General features: G+C 39.3%; 1 protein-coding gene across 3 annotated transcripts in view; it reads left to right on the plus strand.

The window, feature by feature from the left end:
* atp8a2 (ATPase phospholipid transporting 8A2) overlaps positions 1-14,699 on the plus strand; it is a 450,298-nt gene that overhangs the window by 324,761 nt on the left and 110,838 nt on the right. For all 3 annotated transcript variants that reach the window (XM_067986025.1, XM_067986027.1, XM_067986028.1), the window contains exons 26-27: positions 11,064-11,247; positions 12,964-13,074. In XM_067986025.1, coding sequence (XP_067842126.1) covers positions 11,064-11,247; positions 12,964-13,074 — 295 coding nt within the window. The remainder of the gene's footprint in view (positions 1-11,063; positions 11,248-12,963; positions 13,075-14,699) is intronic.

A 14,699-nucleotide genomic window follows, 5' to 3' on the forward strand; every position in this document is an offset into this window, starting at 1 on the left:
TGTTCATCTGTAGTTTTACATGGTAACAGTTTTGACCAGTTTGCTGTCGTCAGTCTCTGTCTCATCCCATTAATGTTAGCCTTGCCAAAATCTAGAATCTTAGTAACTCTGTTAAGTTTTTCCTTTTCAAACCTAACATTGAATTCGATCATATCATAATCACTGTTAGATTATTAACTAAGTCTGGCTCATTCAAATTATTACGGCTCAGGGTTTAGAGGACAGTCAGAGATATTTGGTATGGCATAGTAGAACAAGGGGATAAGTATATGTTGAAGAGGGGTAATTTGAGGCAGAGGGTGGTCAGCTGTTGGAATAGTTTACCATGGGAGGCTGTGGGGTCAAATAGCTTGGATATCTTCAAGGTCAAATTGAATAAAAGCATACTTTGAGATTTTCTATGTTCCTACGCTTTCAAGACAGCAAAATGCTATGCCAGTGAAGATGGAGCAGAGGGAAGGGGGGCTGCAAAGGAATCCAGAGTTGCAAGAGCAGAAGGTGTTACAGAATGGAAATAAGCAGACTTATTGGTGGGTAGAAAATGGGGTTTGACACGGCACTTCAGGAATTTCAATAATATGGAATCCCCTTTAAAGGACAGCCATGGGGCATTTTGTCTTTATAACTCAATTTTGAGGTTTTGAAAAATTGTGTATGCTTGGAATAAATAACGGGCTAATAGCCCATCACACTGTCCTTTAACGAGAGTGCTAAACTTTGCTCCTTTGCTCATCATCAAACCCTTGTAACATTTTCTGCTGTGGAGAAGATGTGTAGTTATTTTAGATTTTGCATTCCAGTGTTAGGGATTCCTTCTGAATGCTTACAATCGACATAGTGTGCTGTTCACATGACATTTTTAGTGCTGTAATTTAATAATGCAGGCTTGCATTATGCATGACCACGAGGTACGACAAATTATGCTGCAGTTGGTGCGTAAGTAGATTTTTTTGTTTGTTTTTATTTTGACAGGGCACAAAAAATGCTACCTTAAAAATTAGTTTCAGTACTACCTCTGCTCCCAGTGCTGCTAACCCTGAGAGCCTCTTGCACAAATCTGTAAATCTGAAGCTTCAGCCTGTGTTAGTCACTGATCCCTGAGCCAACTATATCTGCACTCCACCCACATACAATATTCTAAACTGCTGTAGAACTGGGATAAAAGTGCACTCTTTCCAGCATTAATATTAATGTAGTGCATGTTTGAAAATTCAATGCCAAATACTATTTGTATGAGGTCCTGGGTTCAATCCCCAGCGTTTCCAAAGTTATTTTTGGGGGACATGATTGAGGTGTACAAAATTATGAGGGGCACAGATAGGATGGATACTAAGGAGCTTTTTCCCTTCGTTGAGGGTTCTATAACAAGGGGTCATAGATTCAAGGTAAAAGGCGGGAGGTTTAGAGGGGATTTGAGAAATAACTTTTTCACCCAGAGGGTGGTTGGAGTCTGGAACTCACTGCCTGAAAGGGTTGTGGAGGCAGGAACCCTCACAACATTCAAGAAGCATTTGGATGAGCACTTGAAATGCCATAGCATACAAGGCTACGGACCAAATGCTGGAATATGGGATTAGAGTAGACAGGGCTGATGGCCGGCACGGACACGATGGGCCGAAGGGCCTCTATCCGTGCTGTATGACTCTATGACTATTTATGGTATTTGTATTGGCCATAATGGCAAGACAAAGTGTACTTAAAGACTTAAACGTTTTAATCGCTAATACTAAACACAAAGTGCAAATGGATATTCATTACTTAATTTACAAAAAATTGTGGAGCAGATGTGCTGCTAGAAACAGATAACTGCAGTATTTCTCTTCCCTGCCACCCCATGTGGTTAAGATTGGATTAAGACTATGGGAAATTGTAGATATAAATCCACATCTTACCAGTTACTGGTGCCCTTGGCACATTGCTTTTTTAAGTTAAAATTGGCTATTGCGCTCAGCAGGAAAGATAAGCATGTGTCATTTTTCCAGAGTAGTAAAGGGGCAATGTTTTTGCGAAAAAATTATCTGTAAATCATGTGCGAGTGACATGTTTTGATGCAATTTTAAATAGACGTTCTGTGATGTTTGTAAGAAACAAGAAAAGGTATCTCAAACCCTTTTTCATAAAGACATTGCAGCTTCCAGCATAGTTTCAACAAATAGAATATGGGGGGCAGGGATAATGTTCCTGTGAGACCACTACATCAGCACGTGTGTCCAAAGACAGTTGTGGCAAGGTGTTATCAGCGTGACAGAAGTTAATTAACATTTACATGCTCAAATTCCACAAAAATAGAAAATGCTGTAAATATACATCAGGCCTTGCAGCATCTGAAGATAAAAGATGGGTTAATGTTTCAGGTGAGGATTCTTCATCCGAATTTCCCATGGATCACAACGCACCATTGCTGTTTCCACTAGAGTTTGGAAAAACGCTATTGGTGTTACGCAGTGCTGGTTATAGCAATTATAAAAACCTGTCCAAATGTGCTTTAAATTTCTGATTCATGTCACCACACAGCATAACCTGTTCTGGATACTAACAGTAAATGAGTTTAATTCACATTTCGAAGAGGGAATTCTTTTTCATCCCGCATCCTCCCATACCGTATGAGTATAGCATAGTTTGAGATGTTCTTGGGAAACCACATGCTGAGCACATACACGCCAACTGTCAGCTTTTTGACCAACGTATCAGCTTGTCAGTGTCTTGCATGACATAAATTAGCTTTTTTCAGTGGCATTGGAGATTGACAGCATTAACCAATCAATCATAGCCCTAGTTATGGGTGTATTTACTTGGTATTTGTCTCCAAAAAAGCTATATACAACAAATAAGCTTCTAAAATGCGGATTCTAAAAACTTAATTATATTCCTCAAAAAGAACTTTCTGGGTGTTGTTTTATGTGAAACCTTATTTTCTTCAATACTGGTTGCAACTATTTTTTTGAGATACGGTGGATGTTCCCTGGTGTGAATGCATCAACTGGCTTTATTTGACAATTTCTATCACTGTACTTGTGGAATTGCCATGGTTTGGAAACAAAATAGGAGCAGGATTGGAGTGATGACGCGTTTTATTTTTTTTAAATATTAAGATTCATATTCAAAATGTCGGCTCCAAAATGCCAATAAATGCACCAAATTGTATGAGAAAATTTTCTGGGAAGCACGCCCCAAAGAAAGAAATAAAGAAAGACTTGCATTTATATAGCACCTTTCACAACCTCAGGTCGTCCCAAAGCACTTTACAGCCAATGAAGTACTTTTCGAAGTGATCACTGTTGTAGTGTAAGAAACGCGGCAGCCAATTTGCGCACCGCAAACTCCCACGAACAGCAATGTGATAATGACCAGTTAATATGTTTTAGTGGTGTTAGTTGAGGGATAAATGTTGGCCAGGACACCGGGATAACTCCTCTATTCTTCGAAATAATGCCGTGGGATCTTTGACGTTCACCTGAGTAGGCAGACGGTTTAACGTCTCTTCCGAAAGGTGACACCTCCGACAGTACAATACTCCTTCAGTACTGCACTGGAATGTCAGCCTGGATTTTGTGCTCAAATCTACGGAGTAGGACTTGAACCCACAACCTTCTGACTCAGGCGAGAGTACTACCAACTGGGCCATGGCTGACACTTAAAGGTGCTGGGAGGAGACAAAATAACTAAAATGAGATGGCGTTGGAAGTAAAAGTATCTTCATTTGCATGGCATAATAAGCTTATTTACAGTGTGCCTTTAAAGGCTGTTTGAAAAGTAAAATAATGAATAAATCCTAATGGTGTAAACCGAAGTAAAAGATTGTTTCTTAAGTCATGATCCTTTGGGTTTCAATTACTTTTGCGTTTCCTGTTTTATACGTATCTTGCAGAAGACAACAACATTTCTTATGGAGGAGTCTGTGGTATAATTTATTAAAATAAGCCAATAGTTACAGATTGTTAGATGACTGAAAGCTTGGGGAAAACTCAGGAAATAGGAAGGGTTGCATAATAAATTACAGAGAATGTAATGAGACCAGCAGCTTTGGGCCGTTGTACATTGGAGCCCACAAATCAATACTGATTGAAGTACATAAAATTTAATGAGTGTTAACTTTTACAGTACTAAAAGGAAGGTTCATGGAGCAGTTGTTTCTTCATGTGTAACTTCAGAATCCAGAAGCTTAAGTCACATAAAACCAGTTTGAATGTTAATGTTTTTTTTTAATGTACTATAAAATGATTAGAGAATATTCAGACAGACTTGTTAAATTCTGTTTGTTGACACTTACATTTTTTGAGTGTATTCTAAGACATTTGGGGAATATAAATATTGACAGAATGTGTGGGAAGAAAATTGTCCATTGAATCTACGTCATGAGTTTACACTGGATCCTGCAATAGATCCACCTCTTGACTTGATGGCATGTAACAGCTATTAAATCTCAGCTTCAATTCCTAGTCTGTGCTGATCTCAGTTGGGAAGGCAGTATTGATAACATAACTAGCACTTGTATTATATGTTTCATCCAAAAACCTAATGATAGATAATAAGGATGATGTCACAAGGATGGAAATCAATTTTCATGATTCTGAAATTATTCATAAGATATAAAGAACCCAAAGTAGTCTCAAGATTGTACTGATAGCACTGTCTTCGGGTACTCTATCAGCCGATTGTTATTTAACTAATTGATTTCCCCCCTCCCTCAGCAAGATTTTGCCTGCCAACCACCTCCACCCCTCAGTGAGCAAGTGTCTACCCCCCCCCCCCCCCCCAGCATTGTGCTAGATTTCGACCTGCAATGCGCCCCACTGAGCTAGATCGCAACTGGCTCCTAACCCACACTGAGTGAAATTCCAGCTCATCGTCCCCCCCCCCCCCCCCCGCCCCAAGAGCAAGACCTCTGCCAAAAAGCCGCCTTCCAACACCAACTGTTTAAAGGGATCATGTTCCTCCCTCCAAGGTGAGCAAATTTTAGCCCAACCTGCCCAACCCTTACACTCATCTCTAATCTATTGAGACATATTTTCAATTTTGCTACTTTGAACAGACTTCAAGTTTTCGTGAAAGAACGATTTTGTGATCGAGACCAAATAGTTTCCTCGTTTCACATCCATATATTGATAGGATTTAATTACTGCAGAGATTTGCTTTTAACATGTCACAGTCATGAGTCAGAGTTCTGCAACAGCTGTGTAGTGAAAATTGTTACTCTCCCTTCTCCCTCTCAAACCTAATATCAGATTCAATCATATTATGGTCACTATTTGCAAGATGTTCCGTTATCATCAGATTGTTAACTAATTCTGTTTAGTTAGTCATTACTAAATCTAGTATGGTTTGTTCCCTTGTCGGTATTAAAACATAGTCTTTTTAAAAAAAACTGTCCCAAATACATTCTAGAAATTCATTTCCTCTAATACTGGAACTGTTCTGCTTCTCCCAATCTATGTGAAAATTAAAATATCCCATTATAACCATATTGTTTTTTCTACATGCTTCCCTAATCTCCATATTTATACACCCCCCCCCCCCCCCACTACATCACTGCTGTTAAAGGAGCTCTGTAGACAACTACCAGAGTTTTGCATCCTTTGCCATTCCTTAATTCTACCCATAGTGATTCCACTGCCTAATCACCCTTACTGAAATCTATTCTTTTTACTGCTATGATTGTGCCTTTTTATCAATATCGCTTCTCGTGCTTTTCCAATTTTCTTGTCATTTCTAAAGATCCTGTAGCTTGGAATATTTAGCTCCCAATAATGCCCGGCTTGTAGCCAGGTCTGTGTAATGGCTGCTACATCATACCCTTTGAGGTGAATTTGTGCTTCTTACTCAGTTGTTTTATTTTTTATGCTACATTCATTCATGTACAGAACTGTTATTTGGAATACTGTCCCCACCCTTCCATTATGCCCCGATGGTCTTTTTCTTTCACTTTTTGGCCTACTGTGTGGATTTTCACCTTCCACCCACCTAACTAGTTTAAACCTTTCTCCACTACCTTACATGCCCTTTCTACAAAGACATGGGTGCCTCTCTGATTTAGATGAAGGCCGTAACCCTGTCTGTACATCCTTCCCTAGCCCCAAAAGTAGCCATTGTGTCTCAGGAATCTGAAACCATCCCCTCTACACCATCTCTCCAGCCATGATTTGACATTCCTAATCTTTCTCTCCTTATCTGGTCCAGCACGTGTCAGTGTATTCCTGAGAATATTACCCTGGAGGTTCTGCTCCTTAATCTAGAATTTGCCTCCTTGATTGTTCACCTTCCCATTCCAGAACCTTTTGTATTCGCTCCATGATTTCCTGAACCCTGGCACCTGGGAAACAACGAACCATTCGGGAATCTGGTTCACATATACAAAAGAAGCTATCTACCCCCTGACAACAGAATTCCCCAAAATCACCACTCACCTATCCTTACTACCTGTACTATCTCCCCCATGGGTAACCACCTGCTCTTCAGTGCCTTGTAGTCGCACATGGTTACCCTCCCCTGTGTCGCCTCTTTTGTCCACATTACTGGTACCTAAACAGGCATACTTATTAGACAAATCCAGCTCCACATATTCTGCCCTTTCTACCCTCACCTATTGCTTCCTGTCCTGTCTGCCAGTGGTCACTCAGTCTCCTTTACCAGCTTTCTACTCCTAGAAACCTGTGGCATCACCACCCTCTGGAGTGTCTGCTCCAGAAAGCTTCCTCCCTCCCAAAAGTTGCAGAGTCCGTCCAGTTGACTCTCAAGCTGTGCAACTTTCTGCTCAAAGAGTGCTACCTTTGTACACTTCAAGCATATGTTCAACCCTGCATGGTGCGTGAGTCCAGGCAGGTCCACATCATGCACACCATACACATCAACCCCTACTCTGATCCTGCCATATCTATTTATACATTTAACCCAATAGAAATTAGTTTTAGTTTATTGAATTATTTCCATTTACTCACTCCAATTTATTGACTTTTACTTAATATGTTTTGAAAGTCTCTTTCTGCTCTACCCCTAAAGCTATTCTATAGTAAAAACTATAAGTTAAGATGAATAATTACTTGAATAAATGCTTAGCTTGTTTTTTTTGGTGGTGGCAAAAACAATCCAGTAATGGATTGTTGGGACTTTTACTGAGAGAAAGAAGGCAGCTGAATTACCTGCTAACACTTGTAAGTGGTGGTTATTGTATTAAAATTGCTGGCCTATGATTCGCTGAATCACACTGTTTCCTAATTAGCAAATCTGAGTGTTAGAGAAAAATCTCAGCATTCATCCATTTTGAAATGCGTCCAACTTCAAGACAAGATCGAAGAGGTAGATTTTGAGGAAGCTTTTGCTGGCAGGGAGAGAGGGATTTAGGGAGAGTATTCCTGAGTGTGGCACCATGCCAGCTGAAAACTTTATACCAAAAAAAAAGAAATAGAGAAGGGGCAATGCACAAATGGCCAGATACTAGTAAGGAATGCGCAGGAAACTGTTACCCAAATCTTCTGTTGTTGGGGCTCAGTTCTGTAAAATGTCAGAACAAATCATCTATGAGAATTCTAGAGTATGTTACCAAACAGTTTGTTGAACTCCAGCTCTTGCAGAGCATTCCATTCTCATGACTGCATCAACTGTCCGCCTACTAAAGATAAAGACTGAAAAGCTTATGAAATATTACCACTAAATGTCAAATTTTGTTTGCTAATGCTCCTGTGAAACGCCCTGGGACGTTTTACTGCATTAAAGGCACTATATAAATGCAAGTTGTTGTTATCACCCATACCAATGAATCACTCCTTCATCTGAATGCATGCTTTGGGTTATAGGATGGTTTTCATACTTTTTGATGGACATTTCAGAGGCTTTTCCATCTCTGTCTTCAGGAGAGTGACAGTTGGTGCAGAGTGGATTTGCAGACACAGCCTATTAACTGGTTTTACTTTTTATAACTGTTCTTTGTCAGCCAGCATGAGGATTGTGCAATAACCCTTAACTGACCTAGAATAATTCATGGTGGTTATAAACAGCTATGACTAATTGCATCATAGAATAAAACTTTTTTGAAAAATATTTATTGAGACAGTTTGATCCCATTCCTGCTGGTTGCTCATTTTAGAACTTGATTCTCTTAATTTTCCTTGTTTCCTTGTGCCGAGGTGCGGCTGTCCTCCAGTACTTTATCCAAATGACCATTCTTCATCTGTGTGTCATGGCAGAGTGTCATTTGTGGTGGCCTTCGCAACTGAGGCCAATCCTGTCCTTACCCAACTCCGAACAGATGTATTTTGTGGCAGGGATCTCTGGTTAGTGATGTTGATCAAGAGCAGGAACCATGGCTAATTTTTACTCTTCCCCCTTCCCCAGTCAGGGATGCTTTAACCAACTATAGAGTCCTAGTTGCTGCTGTAGCCTAGGTAAACTAACAACTCAGCCCTGGGAGCTACATGACCTAGATACTTCAGAACCATACTGGGGGTGCATTTACCCACCGATCCTTCAGTGAAGCTACTTGATTCTCCTTTTGTAATGTTGGACGATAGTGAATTTTCTACAATTTAACGTCAGAAGCAAACTGTGCAGTCCTATGTCACATAATTCATGTACAGTTCTTTCATTACTTATCACCATCTTACTGGAAACACTGCAACATCAAGCAAATTGGCCACTGTCACAGTATTTTTTTAAAAAACTCTTCCATTAAATACTGAAAAAAAATACTAGATAGTTATCAAGGAATTTAAGGCAGTCATTTAATCTTGAGGTTTGAACGGTAATAAAATCTTTTTTTGGCCCATGCATTTTAAATTTGATTTGATTGCTGCCTTGGAATTTACTTACAGCCATACAGTGTCAGAAATTCCTCATTGCAGGATTTATTTGATTATTTCAGTGATACTTTGGGTGGAAGCTCTGATGACAGGAAAGGCCAATTTTTCGTTGTCAAGTATGTATAATAATAATTATAGAGCAAGTTTAAAAACTTAATTTGAGCAGGTTATTGACCCACAATAAGATGGGCACTTCATTAAACGATCCTTGCTAAAACTATTCTAATCGTTGTAAATATTTTTTAGCAAACCTCTCAAACTGACTATTAACATGTGTTGTTGCAACTTCTAACTTTGTGTACATAATTTGTTTGACTTATGGTTAAAAGGGTGTAATGCAATGTTAATTTTTTCCAAATTATTAGCAATAACAATGAAAATATTTGATAGACAAATTAAGCAAACATTCATTATTATTATTATAAACTTCAGTATTGTGAAATTGAAAAACTGGACCATAAAAAACTAAGCTTGCTTGTCATAAGATGTCAAAGAAGAACTCATCCAAGGGATACACAGAACAAAGCCCTAGCCATACAACATTTGTTACTGATTGGACATGTGGCTTGTCCAAAATTCCACATTGGGGATAAACTGATACCAGATACTTGGTGTCTGACAGAGTGCATTGGTGTCAAATGGCCTTGAATATCCAGGCATTAGACATGTTTAAAAATTCCCACATAAATACATAGGCAGCAGTCATTTTCATTGGTTACCATTTATATAATTACGTTGGTATTTAAACAGCTATCAGTGGTTTCAAATTATCCAGCTTAATTATGCTAACATTTGAACTATTGTCAAAAAGTGGATGAGGTATTAGGCGATGTGTCTCCCGGGCATTATACTCTCCTAGAACTTGTTTGATCGCTTTCAGGAATCAGAGATAAATTTTTCTTTTCTTTGCCTCTCCCAAGACATTAGGTGGCTGGTTGGTGCGGGGAGTGGGGAGTCATGATATTAAGCTGCATCTTGACAGCATGGAACAGGCTCGATGGACCAGCTGGTGTTTTCCTGTTGTTGATTTTGTATGTTTGACATTGTTCGACTTGCAGTGGCAATCTGAGTTCTTACAGCAGTTCTTTCACACTGGCAAGCACAAGTGAGCCGGGGCGGGTTTTACCATGATTGAAAAGAGGTCTGGAACTCAACCTTATTGGTGAGGTGTTCTGTGAGTGCATAGCTTCTGGTAGAACATCAAACCTGTCTTTAAATGAATTGTGGAACATCACAATCTGCAGCTAAGCACGGAGTGTAAAATGACAGTTGAGAGGCCAATGAAATTTTTACAGCAATTTCAATTAATTAAACTCAATATGTTGGAATAACTGAGGTGCTTAAAGGAAGTTTTATCTGGACATTTTAAAACACCAAAAACTGTAGAGACCCCTGTGCAATTGGGATAAGGATCTCCCTTGCATGAATCTTTTATACACTGTCATTTTTGCTCAAACAGAAATAAATCAGCCAGTGTGTGTTTGATGTTCACTTTGTATTGCCCAGCAGTGTTTACAGGATCATTGATTGGGTATCTGGTACTGGAGCTTTCAAAGTGCAGTTCATGAATCTCTGGCATCCCAGCAATCTTCAAAAGACATTACCGGTGACCAGGACAAGGGCTAATCCAGGCCTGAAATTTGGATTTCTCTCCAACGTGGGCTGATTGGGAGCTATGAGACATTGCTAGTGTTATTTTATTTGCAAGTATACAGTGCTTCCAATATGAAACCCATTTTTACAAAACATTTCTGTTGGTTCATATTTTATGCTTAACATTAATCAGTGTTGTTTCAAACTGTAAGGGTCAACAATTTTCTTTAGTTCCACAGTATTTTCAAATTTTAAAGCAATCCAGTTCTTAAACCGTTTTGTTTTAGTCTTACTTTTCTGTTTCCATTGCTACCTCCTCTCCCCCCCCCCCCAACCCCGTCCCCATCCCATACATAATACATCACATAATGAGGCCTCTCCCAATTTACCTCTGAAACCATCCATGAAGACATGCACAAGCGATGCAAATTGGATTCCTCAGATTTTTCTCCCACCTTTCTTTTTGGGGAAGTAACATCCTGAACTGCTGAAATGCTCAATGTTTCAGGAATTTTATTGGTCTCTTTAAACCAAAGCAGCTACCATATCATTAATCACCTAATAAAAAGCTGAAGTGTATCACTGTTTGTTACATAAAGTGAGAGTCTTGTGCATTATGCAAAAGAACTTGTGGCTCCAAAGCTATCAAAGTGATTGACATCTCATTTCTCCCTTCAGAGTTTCTCCTCTCCAAAAATCAGAAATAGTAGACATGGTGAAAAAACATGTTAATGCCATCACACTGGCCATCGGAGATGGAGCCAATGATGTGGGGATGATTCAGACTGCACATGTTGGAGTTGGGATTAGTGGCAATGAAGGACTGCAAGCCACCAACTCCTCTGATTACTCCATAGCACAGGTTAGAGGCTTTAAGTATTACTTTGTCTTTTTACCATGATCAAAAATCGCACCCCCCCCCCCCCCATTATTTGCAAAATGCTATTTCCTGCACAAATGCAGTCAAAATGTTTTGCTACTGCACCAAAGCTGGTATCTTTCCCTCCCAGTGCTAGCAAGTTTATTATCCAAGGAAATTACATGGTCACATAAACAGAACATTTACTTTGAAGCTGTGACTATTGCAGACTCTGCTGTCAAGGAGGAGTTAAGTACTTGGCTGTTTGTCGTTTACAATATGTAAACAGTAATTTAAAATAGTAAAAACCTTTTATATAAACAAATTCTGAGCATCATTAATCCAGGAATTGTGGTTTATTTTGAACAAATGCTTTTCTCCTGATTTTGAGAACATTTCTTTCTTGTTGTTTGTGTGACTGACATGCATTTATTTCCATCACCATAATTGACTCTGTAAACCGTACGACTGAGAAATCCACTTACATAGTTTCCATTTGTCTGATATAGAGTGCAAACCTTCTCCCTATTAAGATACACCCCACTTACTTCAGCCCAGAAGACTTAGGTACAGGTTGGCAGCAGCCAAGACTTAGGATCCCCTAAGTATGCATTGGGATACTGCTAGAGTGTAACAAACTAAAATCATGCACCTTACAACCACAGAGCATTGCTAAGCTTCCCACTGCCAGTCCAGCCAGGACCACCCTACTTAATAGGGAATTTCCATTAATCAGACAAGTGGGCTAGCCAATCTTCAATAGCATTCTGGAATCCTGGAGGCCTGCAGGTTTCAAGTATCAGATTGCAAAGTTGGTGACTGATATTGACTCAATACCATCTCCCATAGCCAGATACGTCCTTGAAGATCCCACTTACCTCTCCCCTCTCATGCCATGGCTCCACCCCCCCTCCCCCCACACCTCAATTTTGGGCCAAGAACTTCAATATCGCTATTTTTAAGCTGAGGATATTTACAACATTGTCAACTCATTGCAGCACTTTTTGAGGTGATAACTCAGGCCCAAAAGCAATTAACCAACTCCTTGCTATAATTTAAGAGTGAATAAATGTTTGTTCCACTAGAAGAGTGTTGCCCACCAACTTTGTCAAGGCCACTATTCATCAAATGTCGTGCTCAAAGACCACTGTCAGGAATGCTCCAAAACGCTGCACCATGGAGTGACATGCTACAGGATGTGGGCCTGTGGGTAGTTTTGAAATACAGGGTGAGCATTTCACCACAGGAAGAAGAAAAACACAGTAGCAATAGTTCTGTTTTAATAGGACCCTTTCCCCTGCTGTAAGGAAGCTGAGATAATTTTCCTTTCTTTCACGGGCAGCGAGAAAGGAGAGAGAAGCCCAGCTCAGTGAACATACACTGGGAAGGTTGTGAATGGAGGCCCAATGACATGTAGTTAGTCTGCCATGAGCCACAGGTGAAAGGGAGGTGGGCTGTAAATGGCACCTGGGCTTTATTAGAAGGACTGCCATATTAGAATCATTTTATATGCTTAATGTAGAACGATTCTAGGTTTATTGCACTAAGAAAGTATATTAGTTGCTACATGTTGACTTTCGATATTGTGAACCTTACAGTATTTTTAGTATTGATGAACATTTTTTGCAGAATTGATCACCCTGTGAATTTGCTGCTGTTTTGTGTGATTTAAAAAAAATCTTTGTGACATTGATGAAGGCTTTTCTCTTCTCATTCTAGTTTTCATATTTAGAAAAGCTTTTATTAGTCCATGGAGCCTGGAGTTACATCCGAGTGACAAAATGCATCCTTTACTGTTTTTACAAAAATGTGGTGCTATACATAATAGAGGTAAGGAGTCATATTTGTGCCTCGTTAGTAGTTTTTAGGTAGAATTTAGAATACCTTGTTGACTTGCATTATGATTAGGGTGGGCCTCAGACAATGAGACAGAACTGGGGGAGGGGAAGCTTCTCCCATTTTAGATGTGATTCGGAGATTTGGGAGATATTCATTTCCTAGTGTAATTCAACAATACCTTGCATTTATGTAGCACCTTCACCGTAGAAAGATATTCTAAGGCACTTCACAGAGGCATAAGGAAAAACAGATGCATAGCCAAAAAAGGAAACATTAGGAAGGGTGACCAAAAACGGCACACTCCCATTCAGAGTATAATTACTACTGTTTCTTTTTTAACCAAAATGCATCATCTCACAGTTACAGACACTGAATTCCATTTACGACTTTTTAGCCCATTTCCCCATTTTATCAATATCCCTCTGCAGCTTCATTTTGTCTTGTAAAGAATTAACTTTACCTCCTATTTTGGTATCATCTGCAAATTTCAACACCACTCCTTCTAGTCCTATATCCAAATCATTGTTCTACAGTTAACAGTAATAGCCCCAGAACTGTACCATATGTGACACCACTACTCACTTCCAACCACCCTGAAAAACTGCCCATAACTCCTACTTTCTGTTTTCTCCCTTCTAAACTATTTTTAATCAAGTTTGCTGTCTTCCTCCTAATTCCTTAACCTTGTGTAGTAATCTTGCATGTGGTACCATGTCAAAGGCTTTCTAACTATTTTCCCTTTATCTAGATAAGTGGCAATTTTATCCTTAGTTAAAGACTCTCAAATTTTCCCTACCACAGACGTTAAGCTAACTGGTCTGCAATTACCCGGATTAGCTGTGTGTCCCTTTTTAAAAACGAATACTACATTGGGCCACTCTTCAGTCCTCCGCCAAAAATCCACACTCAATAGATCCTAGGATATCCTCCTTAATAAAGACTGCTGTGAAGTTCTTATCTCTTCTTTTAATTGACAATCCTGTCCACTCAGGAGTGCAACGTTCGTTTCAACAATTCTCTTTTTACTAATATACTTGTAAAGTACTTTATGTTCCTTTTGATGTTTTTTGAAATTGTTTCCTCATATTCCCTCTTAGCTTTCTTTATCCTGCTTTTAACCTTTTATTTTCTCATCTTCTCCTTTTTTTCATTATCATTATTATTATTCTTATAATCCTCATAGGTTCCCCTCTTTAATTTTAATTGGTTTCTAACCTTTTTATTTATCCATGGCATCCCAAAACTACCAGTATTTTCTGTTTTTAATGGAATTTACTTATTCCATACCTTTTGAAATCTTTTTTTTAAACCCACTGTTGCTCTACAGTCCTTTGTGCCAATTTCTGTTTCCACCTCACCTTAGCTAGGTCTCTCATCTTTCTGAAATCTGCCCTAATCCAATCTGTGTTCTAGTTTCCCTTTCTAGTTTGATCTTAAACCTTGTCATATTGTAGTCACTACTCCCAAGCACTCCCTCATGTTTAGCTCATCTACCTGATCTATTTCAACTACTTATAACAGATCCAGCAATGCCTCCATCCTTGTAGCCCTACTAGTGTACAGCTTGATGAAGGAATCCTGTACACAGTTTAGGAATTCCATTCCCTTTTCTCCAT

This window comes from Heptranchias perlo, chromosome 6 (assembly GCF_035084215.1).
Source record: "Heptranchias perlo isolate sHepPer1 chromosome 6, sHepPer1.hap1, whole genome shotgun sequence".
Classification (NCBI taxonomy): Eukaryota; Metazoa; Chordata; class Chondrichthyes; order Hexanchiformes; family Hexanchidae; genus Heptranchias; species Heptranchias perlo.